Source organism: Carassius carassius, chromosome 32, assembly GCF_963082965.1.
Source record: "Carassius carassius chromosome 32, fCarCar2.1, whole genome shotgun sequence".
Classification (NCBI taxonomy): domain Eukaryota; kingdom Metazoa; phylum Chordata; class Actinopteri; order Cypriniformes; family Cyprinidae; genus Carassius; species Carassius carassius.
In genome coordinates, this window is record NC_081786.1 from 16,200,775 (window position 1) to 16,223,329 (window position 22,555).

Below are 22,555 nucleotides of genomic sequence, written 5' to 3' on the forward strand. Positions count from 1 at the left end.
GCATGTATATTCGAGGGGTGCCAAACCCCTTAACTGAACCATGACAGTCCTGCAGGCTTTGCATTCATTTCTCTGAGAGCACTTGGCATAGTAAATTGAAACTCCTTCTCTACTTAATGTCTCCTGAGGCTTTTCACTTTAGTCAAATATCGAGGCACAACTGAGGTAACCCATGCAGCGCTTAAGCTGATAACCTCCAGACCTCCGAAAACCGACGCGGCATCAGCACTCTTCATGCCGCTTTATCTCCTTGAACCAAAGATGGCGTCCCCTAATGTTATTCTTTTCCAGCTAGGTGTGGTATCATGATCATGTCAATACTGAAATAAAGGCTGCTTATAAAAAGAATCAGATTGTTTGGAGAAACTGCCTTGAGAGGAATTAGATTAAGGAGCAAGCGAACATACGATTGGAATTGTTGGGCCAAATGAAATCAATTTGTTTGAAATGGATGTTGAAGATCTCATTTTTGCTTTATCTTTCCAAACAGTCCGGTTCAGTCCTGCAGAACAAGACTTTGCCTCAGAACAAAAACAGCTCTGCACAATTTGAATGGGAAATCGAGAAATACCGTGAGAGATGCAACTGTTTTCAACATAATTGGAAAGGGTGAATTGAATTTACTTCTGCAGAAGTACTTACAAACAATCAAAACAACAAGCTTGTAAACTAACGGTCACGACAGTAATGTACCGTAAAACCACACAGGAACTTTTCATCAGATTTCGTGCCATTATATTGTTCTGAACTGCACAGATGCTCTGGCTAATTCTTCTGTGGTCTGTTGATTTAGGAATGTAACTTTCATACTGCCACCGTGGACAATCTGGGTGATTATCATTCCCATACAATGAGACCAACATTGATTGAGGGGAATTACCATGGAGAAATGTCAAAAAAAGAAAAACAATTGCTGTTCTGAATTAAAAATCTGCTTTGTATTTCTTCATAGAGGAAACAGTTGATGTTATATAAACAGTAAGCAGGCAAATATTTCTGCTCTGACACTGAGATTAATGAACGCTAGAAGCTTATTTTAATTTTGTTCTTGTGGCCTGATGCCATTAAGAAGAAGTTCTATCTAAAACTTTCACATAAACTAACATGAATTTAAGGAGATAATTCACCCCAACTTTCTTTCTTCTGTGGAATATATATATATATATATATATATATATATATATATATATATATATATATATATATATATATATATATATATATATATATTTTTTTTTTTTTTTTTTTTTTGTCCATACAATGGAAGTCTATGGACAGTTTGAACATTCCTCAAAACATCATCTTTCATGTTTAAATGAAAATATATCAGACAGGTTTGGAATGACATGAGGGTAAATAAATGATGAACCATTTAAATTGGGCATAAATTTGTTTTCTTTTTGTTTTTGTTATATTATGGGCTTTTTTTACCTTGTGGCTCTCATTCATAAATAAAAGATTTAAATTAAGCATTTGAGGAAACACAGTGAATTTGTACTGTATGATAATCCATGGTAAAACATGACATTAAAGTAATCTAATCTAATTACCAGCTCAAGTAAACCAACCCTTTCCATAAATGTAGGTGAACACTGAAGTCTTCAAACAGCCAAATCTGGTGTCAGAATAAAACAAAACAATCATTTTGATTTTGGCTCCACAATGCCTTTCACAAAATAAGGTCTTGGGTCACTCGATGCAATGAAGTCATTTATCTTGCACATATTGTACACATCATGTACTATAATGCAGCTCTATCGTCTGACCGAAACCAAATGTGGTGTCATCAACATAAAACGCCTGGGTTCTCATTCTCATCAAATAGCTTAATTTTAGTTTTAGCATTAACTATGTTATTTTAAGAATATAAAATGATGTGCTTAACAATGTTATGGTTTATTACATTGGTCTGTTGGTTCTAAAAGCATCTAAAGCTCCAAAAAGGACGCACCCTACTATTGACTTCTACTGACTAATCACTCCAAAGCTGCAAGAAAATGAAATCATGACAATGCTGATTGGCTGATGAAACCACACATGCACAGTGCCCAATCCTTTACTAGTGACTATCCTGAGCTATGACAAAATGGTAAAATGACAATTTTACATGTATAAGAAGGCCCTGTGCTCTGGTAAAACATGTAAATAAAATACAGCTATTTTGAATGGTTGTCAGTTGATAAAGATGTTTTTTGCAAGCACATGGTGTAGTTATGACATTATGCTAACAAGCTAAACTTTGACCCCTTAGATTTAGAATGGAGTCAAACTTTCACTCAGTCAATGCCATATTTAATTAAGACCAGCAGACTTCACAGAGAAACATTTTCAGAGACACTATCGAAATTCTTCTTAGCTATTTCATCTTGAATATAAGCTGACTGTCATGCAAAGCACCTTTAACTGTTATACATGTTATAGTTGCGTGCTACCGCTGACAGAGTCTTAACGGGACCAACATTTCTACCGCTGCTGCAAGGATACTTCAACACTCTATCATTGAGTTTATATTAACAGGGTGTAAAATAATTTCTGGAAAGCCTATGTTTTCACTTATTCTCCGTTGAGGAGTTGTTTATTTGGTGTTGTAAGGGAATTTGAAGATGTTCAGCACACATATCCTCCGCTCACTTCTGAAACACAACTCAATGTCTTGTGGCCGTCTGAACATACACACATGCTCGTTGTCATACATTTACACACTGTCCATCTCACGGGCTCTGTCTCCTTCATCTTGCCCACATATGAGGCCTCTGCATATGAGGCAGCGGCAGCATTCGGATAGTGTCCAGGGGTAGGTCACCCCTCACTCACATTGCTACCTGCACCCACAACTCTCCACCACCATGTCCTCATACTGTTTATAAACCACGTTATTCCCAGAGTCAATGTACAGGATGCTGATGGGACTGAGTTTAGAAGGAACACAACAACTGGGAGGGGTGGACTCCGGGTCCATAGAGTTCATGAGAGTCTGGATGATGGCGTGGTTGGTCGGTTCCAGGTGTGAGCGCAAGGGAAAGTCACACAAACCCTCACAGTGATAAGCTTCGTAATCAAGCGGCGCAATAATCCAGTCGTCCCAACCCAGTTCTTTGAAGTTCACGTGAAGCGGCTTCCGGCTGCAACGTGTTCTCCGTCTGCCACCACCCTTTCCTCCACCGCCGCCTCCTGTTGCGGGTCCTACACCAGAACGGCCTGCTAGTGTGGTCCGCCTCCTCCGCCGATGTCTCGGGTGACCTTTAATACCATGCTCCGGTGCAGGATGAGGAAATTTACGACCTTTCATGGCCTTTATCTTCTCACGGATCTCCCTAAAGAGGTTCTCCTTCCTCCGAGCTCGAGTAAAAGCCACCAGTAAGGCCCTTTCATGGGTCTGCTGATCCTCATGGCTCAGACCCAGCATGCCGGGATGCACCTCCTCCTCTTTTGAATCAGAAACAGCAGATATGCTGAAGCACAATGGCCTGCTGCCTTCTGCGGCCCTGATCAACTTGAGGTGGGTCTTCACGCTTGTGCCAACGTCAAACACGTCCCATGTGGCTGAAGCAATATCCAGAAGATCAATGGTCCTGGAAGTGAGGAGCAGAGGTTGGTTAGAGGATCCCGGGAGGGAGCAGGTGTGAAGGAGTAGTCGGTACAGGTTCCCACCAGTGGAGAGTAAACTTAAGACATCAGGTGGTGGCCTCCTCAGAACCCGCAGCTCCACCTCCATCAGTTCGTCCAGTCTTGAGAGACCTGACAGGTCGAATGTGTACTGCTGGTGGAACTTCAGAGAAGGGTCGTCTGAAGGTATAAGAAAAAGGATTGATTAGCATTGAAATAAGAAATAGAAGAAGGAATTTTAAGAATGAATGCAGCAAGAGGCAGATACGAATGCGTTTCCTCACCTTACTATAAACGGTCTTACATATGGCTTTTGAGAAAATGGCATACACAAATTGTCAGTCTTTCTACACAATGAGAATAACATTCAAGGGCCTGAATGATTTCTCCAAACATGAGGTGCAGCATGCTCACGGAGACCAGGTGGAGAGCATTTGGCTGACCTGTCAGACTGTGTCTGCCTTTGGCAGCATCTGCTAATTACGCTGATTGAGTGAGAAGAAGGTTTGGCAGGACATTGGAAATGCTCAGCCTTCCTCCTTCCACTATATGTCCTCAGGAGGATGTAGTAAATTTTAAAGGTGGGTGGCTTAACGGTGTAATTAAATGTTAGGTAACGTTTCAAGCTGAGGTGGACCTCAGTATTCTGTGGCCACCATGAACTGGAACTGGTCTTTCATTATTCGCACAGCTAACTTGAAATCACTGCGGGGAACAAAATCTCTGACTGGAAGATGTTGTCCTCTCCTTTTCTCTGTCTGGAGAAAGAAATTGGCTAAAAGAACACATCCAGTACTCAGTCTCATCCGTGACTGAGAGGATACAGAACCAACCTTTGCTAAGAGAGACCAGACTTTACACTCAGAGTAAAACAAGCTTCAATGTTGACATCTTGACATCCAGTTCAAGAAATGGAACCCAGAGTACTATGCAACCTGATACAGAGACCACAGTTTCATGGGGTAAACATGAAGAGGATTCTTCCGATATGAACTGGCTGCACAAAAACCCAAGGCCAGATTAGAACATATTTTATTGATGTTACATTACAAGAGATCCTTGAGAATAATGGTAATTGTAAACTATTCGAGCCAACAGATTTTTGCCACAAATTATGTACCTGTCCTATGGTGCCACATTAGAAGGAGCAGCCAAAAGAAGTGTTTTAAAAGAAAAGCACTATATATTTATCTGTTTTCTAAGATAAAGGAATGCTATAAAAATGAAAGGTGAACAGAGGGGAAGGGTGTAGAGTAAAGCACCCTCCTCAAAGCTAATATCCGCTTGCCAGACTAAACAATGACATAACCTAGAAAAAGAGCCGAGGCAGGCAGGGACTCAAGTTCCTTGGTCCTACATCTAGTGTCTGTATTTGCTGTTTTTTGGCTTCAGACGATGCACAGTCATACTTTGATCACCAAACTATGTGGTATTTAGTTTAGAGTTTTTTTGTTTTTTTACATTTAACATTTTGCATTGGCAGGACAATCTTTACACAAATCCATGCTGCACTCCCAAGCTAGATTTGAACTAGAAACAACTCATATTCAAACCAAATACATTACCATTGAACCAACTACAAAATTCTGGACCCATAAGCACCAGATGTATATATGAAGGTATATAATTAAATATTATATATAACACGTCACAGGTCATTTTAGAACTTGAACTGGTCAGAATGATTGCTACCTCATCCAACTGTCTAAGATTAATGTCAGAAAATAGGTGATTTAAATCTTTTGATATATATATATAAAATTTTTTTTTTTTTTTTACATTGCTCCGTTAATATATTAAATAAAATTGTGATGTTGTATCTACCATGGTGCCCCATTTTTATTTATTTTTTGAGCCAATGTGATGCCAATGGTTTTATATTTACTTTATAAGAATTGATAGGATTCGAATAAAATTTCATTACTCTTCACTATTTGCAAAATATGGGAAAATATGAGTGGAAATATAATGCTTGGAATTCATATATTGCTAATTATTACCCTTAATAGCTTGAACAAATGTGACATTGTGCACTTTTTATCATTCAAAGGCAAGTGCCCTCAAATGTAATAACTGGCCTGTCCATTTATGAATGTCGCTTCAAGCTATCGAACACAGAAGAACCTTTTTGAACACTAAAAAAGAAAAGAAAAGTGTTTTTCACGCATATCTCCATATATTTGGTCGGGAGGAGAGCTGACATACTATATTTCACAAATCCTGTATTTTACGTGACAATCTTTATTTGAACATAAGTTTTAAATTAAAATGTTTCTCTATCTTTATCAGCAACACCTGGAGGGAAGACCGCGTGCTCCGTTTTAGAGACTTTAGCTCAAGCTCAAGGTGCTGCTGAAGTTTATTTGCCACAGATGTTGGAAATTTGAGACATTTGACTTCATATTTCTTTTAGGGAATTTTATGTATTTCGAAAATATTATTGAGTAGTAGATGATCCTGAACGAAATTAAACTTGAGCCGTACATATAGGATGGCGCATTTACATTATAACAATCCATCACTGAGGCAGAGTATTTAATTACTAAATTATGTTTCTTTACAAGTTGAACGGCCAAAGGTCAGGCTATCCGCGTAATTCTAATTGACGCAAACCTACAAATTTCTCCAATTTATGCACAAACCAAAATTATGCTTTTTTATTGCCATTTGTTTATCTTTTCTTTTCTGGAGTCATAATGATGTGCAAACAATAATAATAATAATGATAATAATAAAGGTTCGTAATTGTAATGATTAATAATTATATAATAATTATAATATTATTCGATAATAATAATATCCAAAGCATCAGATAATTTCTCTACTTCATGTGTGAAATATACTCTACATGTATAAACTTAAAGTCTTACTATCAGTCACACCGAGATGAATCATCTTACAGTGTCAGCTGTCATATTACAAGCATGATGCGTGGACCTTATGCCATTCATTACAAATGATGATTTTATGTGCCAAGTATAATATATCAAAATAAAAATTTCAGGCCCAATCTGAAGGAATGAGATCCGCACCGATAGCCTCAATCAGATCATCTTACAACCCATCTATCTATCTGTCTGTCTGTCTCACCGGTGGATCAATCTCACTCACCTTGTCCCAGGTCAATGAAGCTGGTCACTGTATTGGCATATCTCCTGGAGCGCGTCTGGCTGCCGTTGCTTCCCTGTCGGTCCAGTTCCGATAGAGTCCTGTACAGAGAGATCATGTAAGACGGAACATGAACAGATGTGAAGTCGCTCCGAGAGCTCGCGCTTGCTTCTGCAGGACCGCGCGCATCCAGATGTGAGTGGAGCCCGTTATCAGAGGGGTACGGCACCGATCCCAGCACCACTGCCTCAAGAACATTCCCAAAGCAAAAAGAAACCCATAGGAAGGGAGCGGCAGTCTTCTTGGGAGTCATTTTCAGTGGTCTCTGGCCGAAAATGGCAAAGTTGGATGGACTTGATGACTTTGGAAACTCCCCTTTGCTCTTTAGATAATGTTAATATCTTGAATGTGAGTAACGCTGAATGCCTGTTGCTCTGTGTTCAGATAGCGCCCCCCTTTGGAAAGATATTTGGAAGCGGTAACGTGTGTTTTAAGTCAGGATTCTAAGAGTGGGCTGATATTATTGGCAATTTTGTCATTTTTAAATAAATACAATTATAGTAAACTTAGCTTAAAGTAAAAAAAATAAAATGATTATTCTGCTTTGCTATGAATTTTCTCTTCTCTTGCTATGAACATTTCTCTTCAAAATAAGCATAATAATTTAAAATAGGAATATTGGAAGTCAATATTTTGATTTGGAAATGTTGCTTTTCGTGCTGTAACATCTTTTGCGTAATTGACCCCGTTTAATGCGCGCGCACTGCCATCTACCGTTGACAACACTTAACTAATACACGTGCAAAGTTTATGAAAGTTAAATTACAATACAAAACCGCTAATAGTAAAATACGTTTTTACTGCAGGAATAGTACTCCATGCTTTTAAGTACAAATACTGCCTTTCTTATAGACTACGTATGCTAAGGAGCAACAGAGCTGTCACACTTCTTACTCGGGTTAATATTTCTCATTGTAGTTTTCTTTTTAAGAGTCAATCTATATATCAAATCACTGTTGTGGCCAAAAATACAACCTACATAAATATGACTGTAAAGCCACTGAAGGCATTCACTATGTTATATGATATTCCCTCTGCTGTGCAAGCCATTAGTGAATGCATTCGTGCAGATTAATGGCAGGGATTTAGATCTGATTCTTTCTTCATGCTGTCCATTTTTCTACTAATTTACACCTTGTCAACTACCAAAAAATAAATACTATCATATACATAATCAGTCAAGCATATGCTTCTTTTCACTTGTCACTTGCTGGAATCAAAGAAGGAGCATTACAATCCATTACATTTTTCATAACAGCTAACATATGCTCAATTTAAGCTGAAAATGTCCAGCTGAAAATATGGTACCATGGAGATTTAACTTTGGATCACAATGTTGAGGTAAAGCACATTTCCAATGGTACTACCTGAACACCTAATTTATATAAATTCAACATGTCTGATTCACACAGCTGATTGTGTGTTGATTTGGTGCCTGGATTAACCAACACTTTGCTATATAGGGTAACATGTTTAACTGGAGTTTTTGCCAGGAAGCTCAATTCTTCTGCTACCTCTCCTGACCTCATCCATGCTTGTCATTTTAATAACTAATGTTCAGTAAACTAAACACATTCTAGTAGCCAAAGAAACAGTATTAAGCTCACACTATGATCTTGGAGTGAAAGGTTATCTTGGTGACAAAATTTTATTTTTACCCCTCATAACAATTGACTAGTATGTTGACTACAGTATATTTCCACTCCAACATTTCAATAACTTGTGATCAGTTGCCCTGCATTAGACACCTGTTACATATCTTTTGTCATTGCTGTCAAATAGCTGCAAAGATTTTGTAAATGTGTATATAAGAAGAAATGGACATACATAAAAAGTGTTATCATAAAGTTAAAAACATAATGATTATATATTTTGAAAGATTATGGCCTTTTGTTTTCCCCAAATAAGTATAATGATCATCATTCCCTTGAAACTACTGTAAATAAACTTCCACCAGCTCACTACGAAGTAGCTGAAGCATGCATGCACACACGCACACACGCACGTTGGGTTTCAATGTTTTATGGGGACATTGCATAGATGTAATAATTTTTATACTGTACAAACTTCCCCTCGCATTTTTAGGGGAAGTTTGCATTTCCTTCCTTCTGCATTTTTAGATTTAAAAAAAATTATATAGTATGATTTATAAGTTGTTTCCCTAATGGGGACAAAAAAAAATCCCCACAAGGACTGGTATTGGTATTCTTGATTGCTATATACACACAGGCCTGTGTGTGTGTGTGTGTGTGTGTGTGTGTGTGCACAAATGTAGCTTATATATACACGTGTGTGTGTGCCACAAATGTGGGTGTTACACTTAAAATAAATATATTTAATTTAAATTACATTTTAATTTATTAATTTAATTTATCATTCTTTTTAAGGCAAATAACACCTAGTGATTATGGTATTTGGGTGAAAACTGTGGTTAACGTGGTTATTTTTGTATCGATAACATTCGAGTTCAACTTTTCAAATTCCCGTTCTGAAAACACACCCTACATACTATCCACCCTATCTGCCCTAAATAGTACTGAAAATTAATATCACATCTAGGATGGATAGTATGCACATTGGGACGCAGGCTAAGACTTTCTCGGCTTTTCTTGCAAGTTTTTATTTTGCCGACAAATCCTAGACGTTAACTTCCTCAAACTAATTTAAAGATCAGCTGATGGTCACGTGACTATCATATGATCAGTACATTTAGGACAGGCATTGGCATTGTTTTTCCAGATATCGGTACAAGAGCGCGAAAACAATGCGGTGAGTATTTTGTTGTTTACAAAGAGTTATCTTACGCTAATCATAGTTTATAAATCACATTTGCAGAAACTATTTGTAAATCTCACAGACAGCAGCTCACCTCATGAGGTCAGATGGTCAGGACAAACAGTTCACATAAAAGTGTTTCCTCGTGTACTGCTTTTCAGCGTGTTCATTATTTAAGTTGACTATTAGAATTAAAATGACAAAAGTCAGTAACCTCCTGTTCTTGTGCGTTGGCTATAAAATAATTCATTGTGCCTTAAAGTGGGTTCTTAAAGTGACACTTTATTTTTTATAGGATTGCTGTTTTTGTCCTGAGCTTTATTTGGCTCGTCAGTGGGGAGCTGCTTGAGGATGACCAAGATTCTTCGTAAGCACACGCATGCTTCTGTCTAGCTATAATCATAAATTATGTCTAAATTATGAAGTATATTGGAAACTTCTGATGTAACTTCTATATTTTATTTACACTAGAAACAGCCCTTGAGCAATGTTATTCTCAATGTTTTAGCGTGCCTGAGGACTGGATTCTAGTTGAAGGGGTTAAACCTTTGGAGGAAGTGGAACTTACATTTGCATTGAAGCAGCAGAATGTTAAGCAGATGAAAGAGTTACTGAAACTAGTGTCTGACCCTGACTCGCATCAATATGGTATTGAGCCTCTCATTTGTTATAATCCAAACTATCAAATAAAGAAATGAAGTTCTAATTTTCTCATTATTTTTAGGGAAGCACCTGAGTTTGGAAGAAGTCGCGGCTCTTGTGAAGCCTTCTCAGCTGACTGAGAATGTAATACAGAATTGGCTCCAGAGTCATGGGGTCAAAAACTGTCACACAGTTGTAACAAGGGACTTCCTTCAGTGTGTCATGACTGTGCAGTAAGCACACATTTTGAGTGCATTTTATAATATCAATAGACCACAAAAAATGTAAGATCAATTTCTCATCTTCTGTCTGTCTTTCTCAGGGTGGCTGAAGCATTACTCCCTGGTGCTAAATTTCACCGCTACAGGAGACATTCACACACTCTGTTGAGGTCAACATCTCTATACTCTGTTCATGAAGATGTGCATCGGCATCTAGACTTTGGTGAGTAGCTGACACTATTAGTTAATCTCCAGTTTCGAACCTATATGCCTACTGTAAAAATGTCTAATGCCTCTAAATTATCAACATGATCAAAACTCTCTCATTCATCATTGTTGTTACATTGCAGTGTATGTTTTACCTTGCACTATTAAAACTACAGATTTTTTTTATTATAAAATTAATCATTTAAAATATCATCCTAATAATACACATTTATTAGAAGATATTACATCTGGTATTTATATGCAATTTATGGAAGTAGTTTGCTGTACTCTTAGAAAGTTCTCAGTGATTTACAGTGATTTCAGAATTTTAGCATCTTTTGCTCTTTTACTGGCATCTGAATAAAATTGAGGCTTTTTCCCCCACTTTGAGTATGAGCTTTATATTCTTACTGTATGGGCCATGAAAGCATAGTGTATCATACCTTATTGCAACCTTTATTTATTTATTATTATTTTATCTTTTATAAACCATTTCATTAAAAAATAAATATGTCTGATCTTATAGGTTAAAGGACTTAATAATTTTCATTCAACAATACAGCATTTCGCTTTTCAGTAATTCAGTAATTACATTAATTTGATCTCATAAATGTGGACCAATTAAATACATTTCTAATGCAAAATCTATGAAGTAATCACTCTCACATGAAGTCTTTTTTCAAATTTGTAAAATCTTTTTAGTGGGTGGTGTTCACCGTTTTCCACCAAAAGGAAAGGATATCAGTAAAGGCACGGAAGGAGCAAGACAGTCAGCTTTAAGATATCAATTGGGTGCCACCCCCTCAGTCATTAGGACTCGCTACAACCTTACAGCAAAAGATGTGGGCACTGCCACTAATAACAGTCAGGCAGTGGCTCAGGTACAACTCTCCTATTTACTCTGGAAATTTCACTGATTAAATCCATTAATTGAATTTGAATTCTGAAGTGAAAATATCTTCTAACTAGTTCTTGGAGGAGTACTACCACCCTGCTGACTTGGCTGAGTTTATGCGTCTGTTTGCTGGAGGATTCACACACATGTCTGCAGTAGATCGGGTCGTGGGCACTCAGGGTGGTGGGGAAGCTGGCACTGAGGCCAGTCTGGATGTGGAGTACATCATGAGCAGTGGAGCAAACATTTCTACATGGGTCTTCACAAATCCAGGTATGTGGCCCTTGGAGGCATTATGTTAGTAACAGATGCTATTAGTTTTTATTGGTATTTTGAATTGGTTTTCTATTAATTTTTAGTTTTGTTGTCATTTTATTTATTTATTAATATTTCATATTAGGACTGCAAGATTAATCGAACGCGATTAATCATGCGCATTTTGTTAGTAAAGCCGGTTCTGTAATCCGCAGTATATCATCATCACTCGCTTTCAGATGCAGCATTTACTACACAGAGCCGTAGTTCATTGACAAGTTATGCAAAAAAAAATTACAACGATTTTATTCCGCGATTATGAAATAGTTCCCAAAATGACAGCTGTTTGCATCGCTTCTCCGTTAATTACGGCTCTGTGTAGTAAATACTGCTTCATGAAAGTGACGTGACATTCAGCCAAGTATGGTGAACCATACTCAGAATTCGTGCTCTGTATTTAACCCATCCAAAGTGCACACACACTGTGAACACACACCCGGAGCAGTGGGCAGCCATTTATGCTGCGGCGCCCGGGTAGCAGTTGGGGGTTCAGTACCTTGCTCAAGGGCACCTAAGTCATGGTATTGAGGGTGGAGAGAGAACTGTACATGCACTCCCCCCACCTACAATTCCTGCCGGCCCGAGATTCGAACTCACATCCTTTCAATTGCAAATCCGACCATCTAACCATTAGGCCACGACTTCATCTGAAAGCATATGTGATAATACAACATTTAATAACATGTTTTTACTCACTTCATAACTTCAGCCGAGTGTTTGAAATAAATCCTTCTGTGAGATGATGTGGTTTCTTAGAATATGGCATGCAAGATTTTTCATAGTATTCTAAGCAGTGATAAAGGCATTAGATTATAAATATAATGTTACTTTATTTTAATGTAAATTATAATAGAAATAACTCAGATAAACCATATATTGTAATAATTGTGTGATTATTAGCGATGTTGAATCAATAAAAGCAGTTAAATCTACTGCTATAGATATTTCCTGAGTTTCTTCTTTGGAGCGTATTTGCATGTTCAGCACGAGAGCGCCCTCTGGCTTTTGGATGGAGATTTACTGCTGATCACATAACCATGCTTCACTGAAAGATATGCATGACAAGTTGACAACAGTAGCTTCTGTTGAATCACGATCTCAATTCCATTTCGATTTATCATGAAGCCGCATTTCATATTTGTCTGTATAGGTTTTATTCATTTTTATTTTGGTTTTAGTACATTAAGTTCATTACATTAAGTACATTGTAGTACATTAAGTCAAAACAATATTTCTCTCAAACCATAATCCATAAAACACTTACTCTAGTGAAGCTTCTCCAAATCTCAAACTCCTCTACATCTCGGATGGCCAGAATCAATTTTAGCTAATTTTTATTTATTGGTGAACGATTCCATTAATGGTGTGGTGGGTTTTTTTGTTGTTGTTTTTTTTAATTCAGTATTGATCTTCTCAAATGAGCTGATTTTAGTGCATCAGTTGGGTCTTTTTCCGAATAATTCTTTTACTTCATGCATTGTAAAGATCACCAACTTTACCTGGGTCTTGGTTACAGGTCGTCATGAGTCTCAGGAGCCATTCCTTCAGTGGATACTGCTGCTCAACAACATGTCTGCAGTTCCTTGGGTCCACACTATCAGCTATGGAGATGATGAGGACAGCCTTTCTGATGCCTATATGAAACGCATCAACACCGAGTTCATGAAAGCTGGCCTCAGAGGGATTTCCTTGCTTTTTGCTTCTGGTAAGATAAAGAAAATCATGTTGCAGGAAAATAAACATTTTTATTTTGTGCATTTTATTTTGAAATTTGATTAACTGCTGGTTGCATATACTAGTTCTCTGTTTTGTTTTTCTTCTTTTGGTCTGAGGTCTCAAAGAAAGCCACACTCATACAATAGTACTGTGTTTTTTTGTTTTTTATGCAGGTGACAGTGGAGCAGGCTGTAGACACCTGTCCAAGAAAAATACGTTTAGGCCAAGTTTTCCTGCATCCAGGTAGATCCAGCTCTCTAAATAATCCATGTAATGATACCTTTTATACTGAAAAATAGTTGATGTGTGAACTGAATCTCTTCCCTATCTAGTCCCTATGTGACCACGGTGGGTGGGACTTCTTTCAAGGGCCCCTTAAAATTCAACTATGAGGTCACAGACTACATCAGTGGAGGTGGCTTCAGTAATGTGTTTGCGATGCCAGATTATCAGGTAAAGCTCCATGAGTCACTTTGCTGTGTTTTGAATACTATCTTGCTGCTTAATATAACTGTGCAGAATGTCCCTAGAGTCCATTTAAGTAGCTGAAATCAGCACTATTTTCTGTTTTAAACTGCTCTGTCACATGACCTCATGATCCCTCATGATACAGTTGTGATATTGTAAATTTTTTATATAATTTGGCAAAATGAGTTGAGAAATTAATCAGTTTATTTATTATTATTTTGGGGGGCAAATGCCTTGAAATTCAGTCAGTAAGTCAGTTTTTCAGTGAAAGTGTCTACATCTATCTGCTCAGTTCTGTCAAACCAGGCTATTGTGTTTTGTTCTCTGTAGGTTGGTGCTGTTCAAGCATATCTGAAGAGTGTTCAGCCTCTACCTCCTCAGACATATTTCAACATCACTGGAAGAGCCTATCCAGATTTAGCTGCGCTCTCTGACAACTACTGGGTTGTTACCAACCTTAAGTCCGTACCATCTGTTTCTGGAACTTCGGTTAGTAAATAATACAAAGACAACGGGTTTTTGTTTGCAAGTGCACTTATATTATAATATATTACGTGTATTACTTTACATTCATTGAACAAAAAACAATATCACAGTTTCCGGAAAAATAAGCAGCAAAACATTATTAATAAGAAATAATTTCTGATGAAGTTATTAAATAGTAATATTTCATGATATAACTGTTTAAACAGTATTTTAATCTCAGTGAGCATAAGACATTATTTAAAAAATACAATCTTACTGACCCCAAGCATCTGTAAGGTAGAAAATGCAAAAACAATGCACATTTTACCATTTTAGTAACAATTTAAAGTACAGGTTAGGTTACAACACATTACCCATTAAAGTCTGATATTTCATAATCCGAATGTTTTTCCAAGGCATCAACTCCAGTAGTGGGTGGAATGCTGTCCCTCATAAATGACCAGCGCTTTCTGAAGGGTCTTTCTTCATTAGGATTCATCAACCCTCGCCTTTACAAACTGCAAGGCAAAGGTCTTTATGATGTAAGTGTTTAAAAACATTTAAAAGCCTCGCTTTCAGCCTTTTCCCTGTATTCAGAACTACTATGGCTACCAAATCCATATTTAAATGTTTCAAATTCTAATTCTAATGCATGCTTTCCTAAAAGAATTCTATGTATGAAATGATCATAAAAGGCAGTATATGGAAATACTCGCTGTAGTGTCCCTTGCGGCAACTCCATGCAGCGCACTCACATTTCAGAATGCAGCTTTGTGTGAAATTGAGCTTGTGTAACTAATTTACCTGTTCATGTATCTTTTAAATTGATTTAAGAGCGTTTTCTCCTCCTCCTCTTAGGTAACACAGGGATGTCACATGAGTTGTCGGGATGATAAAATTAAAGGGAAGGGTTTCTGTGCCTCCCCTTCATGGGATCCAGTAACGGGATGGGGAACACCAAATTATCCTGCTCTTCTAAAAGCACTTATGGATTGAGCTGCTGCCTTTTTAGTCAGATTGCAAAAGAAATATCCACCCTTTGCACACACTTTTTTTTTTTAGAAATGTGTTAGTTTTTCATGTTTGTTGATGCATCTAAATGACGATGCCTTGTGTAATCATATCAAAATATCATAGCTGGCAAGAGAATTTCATTGTAAACTGAACCTTTGATGACTAGTTGATTTACTCTCCCACATTGCTTCTCCCTGTCCAACAGGTCACACAACTTCAGTTCTTTCAGATGAGGTTGATTTTTCCCAGAGTAACGGATCAGAGGTTTCCAGGTGTAGACCAACACGTTTAACAAACTTCTGTGGTTTAAGCAAATCATTGTGACAGAACATTTATAGATTTTTCAAGAGAAGTGCAATATTCCCTAGTAATACATTTCAGCCTCTTTTTAAAATAATTAAAATAGATCCTTTAGTCATAAACATTAGGTTGTTCCAAGGTTAAAATGTAGCATTTAATGAAACCAGCCCAATTACTGAACATACTTGAGAGCTGCATAAACCAATGGCCTGTTTTTGACATTTTTAATGAGTTGATTCCACAGATGTTGTGAAAAGATCCTCAGGGAATTAAATATTGAATGGATTTGTTGTTCTGGAACTACTAGGTCTTTGGTAAGATTGAGAATGTTTTTCTACTAGACGTTTGGTGCACTGAATGTTGGTTGAGCAACTGGTCCAACTTGTTTTTTTTTTAATAAAGATAGGATATTGTGAAGACTGATGTGTTTCATTTGTTTGCTTGAAAATTACAAATTAAACTTTTTAATAAATGCATTTGTGTGCTTACAGTTTTGGATTTAATTTTTAATGTAATCAAGAAACATACAAAAGAATATACGTTTTTGAGAAGGAATTGTAATTTAACTGTAATTGGAGATGACAGAAAATATTCTGCTTACAAAACATACATGAGAGAAAAGTTTGAATAATTAAAATGTTTCTTTTTTTTTAAATGCAAACTTAAGACAGATATAGGATGTACATTACACATTTTAGGGTTATGCAAAGATGACTAGTTTCTAAAAACACTGCAAGTCTTGATATATAAGAACAAATGAGGTTGTGTCAGCAAGCACAATCTCTAATAGGACTTAAAAACAAAAACAGTACATATTTTTAAACCGCAAGAATTGTGTCATTTATAACAACTAAATGTTGTGCATATGCTAAGATAGGATTCTATTAACAAAATTAATGGTAATGCAGCGTGTCAGTGGAGAGATTTTAAAATGGCATATGAAATTGCAATGTCATTGCAATACATGTTGTTACAACACCAAGTTATTTGTTGGATTAAACTAGAGATTTTTATGCTCACTGCTATTTGCTACCATTGTCTACAACAGAAAATATTACTCTTTATGTGACAATTTTACCTTTAATCAGACCATATCAAAAGGTTTCACAAATTCTTGCTTTTAAAATCAGCAGCAAGACTGAACAGCATGATGAACTCCAGGCTCATGGGAACTGCACAGGGGAGTTTAGCTTTATTCCATCCATATCATTAAATAAATTAAGAGAATTTGAAGGAAAAGTGTCTTTTCACATACTGAGCAGACTGTAACGGTGTTACAAAAGAAGGCATGTGTATGTAGCAGTATTTCCTGAAGCTGGATAAAAGGTTTTAATTGGTTAAACACAATCTAATCAACATCTCTATTATCTACATGATTTCAAAACATTTGTACAGGACAGGTATACAAAATGAGATACCTGTGCAGGATACCTCACAAAGAAAAGCTGTATTTACATTGAAAATAGCTGAACGGCATCTCATTCTCCTTGAAGAAAAGCATTCACAGGTTTTAAGTCTCAGGGACGACACACACACACACACACACACACACACACACACACATGACAGCTCTACGCTCTAAAAAGTGTACAATATGCACACTTTGAAGACATCTAAAAAGCAGTCTTTGTCTTTGCAAACGGGTAGAAACAGACACACCGATGGGCAATTTGCTTCTTTGGGCTCGGGATAGTGAGCATCTTGTATGTGAATGAGGGTCCACAAAAACAATCACATCTTCAAAAGAAGAAACTCTCATAACTCGGCAAGTTATTTAACTCATGAGAAGGATGAACGGAATAGTTTGGTGTCAGGTCCTCATTCACATTTCAATTCCCATCAAAATGTGCGCTGAGATTCTCTTAGAAAAGAATGGTTCTAGAAACGACATACAAAGTGGGTTTTGGAGCAGGAAGCTGTGGTCAGACAGAGTCTTTAAGGGATCTTTCTTCAGCGAGCGATCTCACTGATTGTTTTTAGCTTTCGCGTGTGTCAAAATGTGAGACTTCAGGTTGGTGGACTGAGCGAATTTCTTGTTGCAGCCATCGAACGGGCAAACGTAAGGTCTGTCTCCAGTGTGAATCCGCACATGTGTGCGCAAGTTAAAGTCCAATGAAAAGCGCTTTCCACATCCCTCAAATGTACACTGGGGAGGAAGAGATTAAAAAGCACATTTATTATTTATATTTAACATATTTCAGTTTTTCAAAAATCTGAACAGCATCATTAAACGTTTTAAAACATTAATACAAAGGGAGAAAAAAAATACCTGGAAAGGTTTTTCACCAGTATGAACCAGCTGATGCCGTTTTAGCTTGGAACTTTCCACAAACGCCTTCCCACATTCAGCGCAGACATGAACCCGCGGCCCATGGGTGTGCAAGTGCTTTCTCATAGCCGAGTTGTCCCGAAACATTTTTGTGCAACCCTACCAGAACACATAACTAAAATGTTAAAATCACGAAGGTGACTGCATTAATTGGTTAAAATCTAAAAAATGTAATGAACAATATCCTAAAACAGCAGTTCTACTACATGATGAACGAAAAAAAACCTCACTTTGTGAGGGCATGCTATCGTTCTTGGAGAGTCGTCCTCCTTTATTTTCCTGGGCTTCATTCTGTGAACAACATTCAGGAGAAGACATTTGTATGCATGCTTAATTCAAGAAGTTAAATAATGAATAAAATAAGTGAAGCAAATTCAATTTATTGCTATTGAATACAGAAAATGAATGGCTTTCATTTGTTTTTAAAAATTATCTATATACATGCATGTCCATAAGTTTGACATAGGTTTTTCCCTCTTGTTTTTCCAAATGCACTGCACAATAAATAAATAGATACATTTTATTTTCTGGGACCAGTGGAGTTTAAAATATGCATTAAATCTCAAGCTTACAGCCTACTATAAAGCTCTACGCCAAAGAAATCAATAAATGCTGTAATAAAGTTTGAAGCTTTTGGCTGAATACCCACCTGGCAAACTCTGCCAGCTGTTTGGGGTCGGACAGGTCAATGCCAGGTATGCCGCCAGGGGGCAGTTTCTTGCCCGTCATATACTCGGAGTAGTCCGGAGGAGAGTTTTCTCCAATCACATGCTCCTCAACCTCAGTCTCATGATCGACATCTTTCTTATCATCTGTACAAAACACAAGATTAAACGTTTAACAAAGTACTTAATCAAATCACACAACCTGTATTTTACAAAGAGCTAAACGTTATAAGGACAATTAAAGCAAACACAATGTAAATGAACTGACGTCTGAAGCAACGCTCTAGTCATAAGTGATTCATTTTACGAATAAAACAATTATATTCATTGTCTCAGAGAATATATTAAAAAATAAACTAGTATTGTAGTACAAATTAAATCCCCGTCAAGTATTCGGCATCAAACATGCAGTGATGCCCGTTTTTTATTTTTTTTTTTATTTTTTTTTCTTCTATGGGTTAATTTGAACGCATGCGCAGTCTGTAGTGGTTCACGGTGCACATTCTCGTAAACATACAAACAAGGTTTCAACCTGCACTACATGTTCATGTACTTTAATATTCAAGTAATGGCAAACATTTTTGGTTGTTACAGGCCATACTCACTTAAAAGGAAATCGGAGAATTTAAGAAATAATACACAACACCCACAAAAACAAATTACTAATATTTCAATATCCGTATGTTTTACAACATAGCTAAAATATTTGTATGTTTCAGCGTTTAAAATGTATCCCCTTTGTTGTTTTTCAACGTCTTAAACAATACATCATGTATCAAATAATACCATATTTAAAGTGAATGACATCTTTCAGATTACATCCTGACATTAAACGCCAAGATTTCAAGATCGCAAAAAGGTACCAATAGATACTTCTGTATTTTCATAAAAAACTCCATAAATATAAATATCCACTATAAATATTTGAATATGTATTGATACAAAAATGCGCAATACGTTAAGCATTAATAATATCCCTACGTAAAACGCATTTGTCTGATAACTGTGTAAAAATGGCAATTACGTCAAACTAAACTGGAAACATCGCCCCACGCACGGCACAGGAAACTGCTAGATGTATCTGAGTTTCTCGGTTAACGTTAGAGGATTTAAATACGCGGTTTAATTTGTTTATTGAGGGACTGGAGAGCCGTGAGACGGACAGTTTTGAGTCGAGCAGCAGCTCGTGTGTCTCGGTCCCTCCCCTTCTTCAAACGGAGCTGCGCCATCGCGGCCTGCAGCAGCGCGCGGACTCACAGCGCCTCTCTCCGCTCGCGCCGCCATCTTTCCCCGCTCACACAACCGCCATGTTTCGGGGCCGCCGCCATACTGGTCTGGAGGAATATGGCGGCGCCCATCCACACTTAAAACATGGCTTCCCATCAAAACAAAAACATTTAGACCGGAGCCACCCTCTTAAGTGACTTTTCGGGTCCGAAAATCGTTTCTGACACTGCACTATCCGACAGTTTTATAACGCGCTCGAGAGGAAGAGGGCCCACGCGAGGCCTGCGCGAGAACAAAGCACTTGATGCGATGTCAAAACTTACCCGATGCCCACATAGTGACGGAAAACTCCCCCTCCAGTGTTTTGATCTGCACTTGCTTCTGCTCCCATTTGCGTCCGCTCGCCTCGGCGGAGTTCAGGAAGCTCTTTTTGACCACTCTTTTCCCGCTGCCTCCCCCTTTCTTCATCCTTCCCGACGGGTTCTTGCCAGACACGGTCACTAAAGTCTGCTCGATATATTCCTCCTCTGCCACGGGGACAGGGACGGGGATGAGGATCTGGTCCTCGAAGCTGTCGTCTGCGTGGAGGTCTGAATCATCGCAGCCCACGACCTCCTCGCGAGTTTGGACCAGAATCACCTCCTGATGGTTGACGTGGTTCGGGTCGTCTGTGACCAGCGGCTGCAGCGCGATCATCGGCTGGTGCTCGTCGTCGTCTCCGCCGACCACGGTCGTCTCGATGGTCTCAACTTCGATTTCGTGCAGCTCGACGATCTCCGCCGGCATCTCCGAGCCGTCTGCTTCGATGTACAGTGTCTCACCCGACGCCATTCTTGGCTTCCTTGCTCTCCGGACTAATTTCACGCAAGCCCTGTGTCAAGTCAACGGCTTGTCCTTCCTCCAACTCCGCTAACAAACGAGCAAAACTCCGTCCCACATTGACTGACTCCGCTCACGGACTCTGCCTGAGAATCAGACGTGCGAAATATCGCGAGATCTTGGTCTTCGTGTTTAACCTCATTCACACCAGTAAACTTTTGTAATATCCACCAGCGAGTGCATTTCTTTTCTTTTCTTTTTTTCTTTATTGACACATTGACAGTAGCTGATAAACTCTATATCAACAACATTTAATTTGAATTCGAAATAATAAAATATGTAATTTAATTTGAATGTGAAGAAATATATCGGTTACTTATGTATGTAGTGATAACAAACTTTGTCATTAATTTATTTGCAAATATGTTTTGAATTGACAAAGAGAAGATTTTTAGAGGAAACTATAGATTTACAACTAGTCGGAAATGATATACTGTATAAGTTCCACATAAGCCTGCTCCATATGTACATAGTCTACTTCATATTTTCTGTTAATACATAACGTTAACAATTCTGTAATGTTTTGCATTTGTGGTACAATGTAAATGAAAAAATATATACATATTACAGATGTAATATTATTAGATACTTATTAATAAATTAATACATTAATACATAAAATTGTGAAATGGCACAATTTTACTATTTTCATTTTTTTTATTATACTCATTTATGGCATAATGATTTTATCATGTCTATATTTGCTTAAATTATTTAACTAGTTATAAAATGTTATGTCTCCCTTTATATGCTTCCACTAAGTCAAATAATCAGAAAGAACCAAATTGCCTATCACAGCTATGCTGATGATACCCAGATTTACCTAGCCTTATCTCACCAAATGACTACAGCCCCATTGACTCCCTCTGCCAATGCATTGATGAAATTAATAGTTGGATGTGCCAGAACTTTCTTCAGTTAAATAAGGAAAAAACTTAAGTCATTGCATTTGGAAACAAAGATGAAGTATTCAAGGTGAATGCATACCTTGACTCTAGGGGTCAAACAACTAAAAATCAAGTCAAGAATCTTGGTGTGATTCTGGGGACAGAACTTAGTTTCAGTAGATATGTCAAAGCAGTAACTAAATCAGCATACTATCATCTAAAAAAACATTGCAAGAATTAGATGAAAATACTGACTCTTGAAACTTGTTCATGCCTGTTCATTACTATTGTAATGGGCTCCTCACTGGCCTTCTCAAAAAGACCATTAGACAGCTGCAGCTCATCCAGAACGCTGCTGCCAGGAATCTGACTAGAACCAGAAAATCTGAGCATATCACACCAGTCCTCAGGTCCTTACACTGGCTTCCAGTTACATTTAGGATTGATTTTAAAGTACTTTTACTCATATATAAGTCACTAAATGACCTAGGACCGAAATATATTGCAGATATGTTCACTGAATATAAACCTAACAGAGCACTCAGATCACTAGGATAGAGTCAGTTAGAAATACCAAGGGTTCACACAAAACAAGGGGAGTCCGCCTTTAGTTACTATGCCGCCCGCAGTTGGAATCAGCTTCCAGAATAGATCAGGGGCCCGTTCTTCGTACGTCGCTTATTACATCCGAGATCAAATGACACATCCAAGATGATTTCATAGTGCTAATAATGATCCGGCTAATTGGGTTCTTCGAACACACCTGTTGTGTATGA

General features: G+C 37.7%; 3 protein-coding genes across 3 annotated transcripts; 1 reads left to right on the forward strand and 2 right to left on the reverse strand.

Moving 5' to 3' along the window:
• Positions 1 to 2,227: 2,227 nt before the first annotated feature.
• gdf7 (growth differentiation factor 7) lies at positions 2,228 to 7,457 on the reverse strand. Its single transcript, XM_059520522.1, has 2 exons — positions 6,718 to 7,457; positions 2,228 to 3,786 (listed from the first exon to the last, which is right to left on the reverse strand). Exons 1-2 carry the CDS (start codon positions 7,025 to 7,027, stop codon positions 2,819 to 2,821), a joined length of 1,278 nt encoding a protein of 425 aa, XP_059376505.1. The 5' UTR covers positions 7,028 to 7,457; the 3' UTR covers positions 2,228 to 2,818.
• Positions 7,458 to 9,456: 1,999 nt separating this feature from the next.
• LOC132112839 (tripeptidyl-peptidase 1-like) lies at positions 9,457 to 16,209 on the forward strand. The gene is made up of 13 exons (XM_059520523.1): positions 9,457 to 9,543; positions 9,845 to 9,916; positions 10,058 to 10,197; positions 10,274 to 10,424; positions 10,514 to 10,635; positions 11,322 to 11,500; positions 11,589 to 11,787; positions 13,346 to 13,534; positions 13,719 to 13,788; positions 13,878 to 13,998; positions 14,344 to 14,502; positions 14,895 to 15,020; positions 15,337 to 16,209. The coding sequence occupies exons 1-13, from the start codon at positions 9,539 to 9,541 to the stop codon at positions 15,472 to 15,474; spliced, it is 1,671 nt and encodes a 556-aa protein (XP_059376506.1). The 5' UTR covers positions 9,457 to 9,538; the 3' UTR covers positions 15,475 to 16,209.
• A 749-nt stretch (positions 16,210 to 16,958) lies between these two features.
• LOC132112840 (transcriptional repressor protein YY1-like) lies at positions 16,959 to 21,036 on the reverse strand. The gene is made up of 5 exons (XM_059520524.1): positions 20,337 to 21,036; positions 18,771 to 18,933; positions 18,352 to 18,412; positions 18,062 to 18,220; positions 16,959 to 17,938 (listed from the first exon to the last, which is right to left on the reverse strand). The coding sequence occupies exons 1-5, from the start codon at positions 20,842 to 20,844 to the stop codon at positions 17,756 to 17,758; spliced, it is 1,074 nt and encodes a 357-aa protein (XP_059376507.1). The 5' UTR covers positions 20,845 to 21,036; the 3' UTR covers positions 16,959 to 17,755.
• Positions 21,037 to 22,555: the final 1,519 nt, after the last annotated feature.

Excerpts from the sequence above, each read along its gene's own strand:
- gdf7 (XM_059520522.1), bottom strand. The coding sequence starts at position 7,027 with ATGACTCCCAAGAAGACTGCCGCTCCCTTCCTATGGGTTTCTTTTTGC. Across the intron at positions 3,787-6,717 it reads CTTCATTGACCTGGGACAAG|ACGACCCTTCTCTGAAGTTC; the intron begins GTGAGTGAGATT and ends TTATACCTTCAG.
- LOC132112839 (XM_059520523.1), top strand. Across the intron at positions 13,789-13,877 it reads CCAAGTTTTCCTGCATCCAG|TCCCTATGTGACCACGGTGG; the intron begins GTAGATCCAGCT and ends TTCCCTATCTAG. Across the intron at positions 15,021-15,336 it reads AAGGCAAAGGTCTTTATGAT|GTAACACAGGGATGTCACAT; the intron begins GTAAGTGTTTAA and ends TCCTCCTCTTAG.
- LOC132112840 (XM_059520524.1), bottom strand. The coding sequence starts at position 20,844 with ATGGCGTCGGGTGAGACACTGTACATCGAAGCAGACGGCTCGGAGATG. Across the intron at positions 18,413-18,770 it reads CAGCTGGCAGAGTTTGCCAG|AATGAAGCCCAGGAAAATAA; the intron begins GTGGGTATTCAG and ends TGTTGTTCACAG. Across the intron at positions 18,221-18,351 it reads CGATAGCATGCCCTCACAAA|GGTTGCACAAAAATGTTTCG; the intron begins GTGAGGTTTTTT and ends GTGTTCTGGTAG.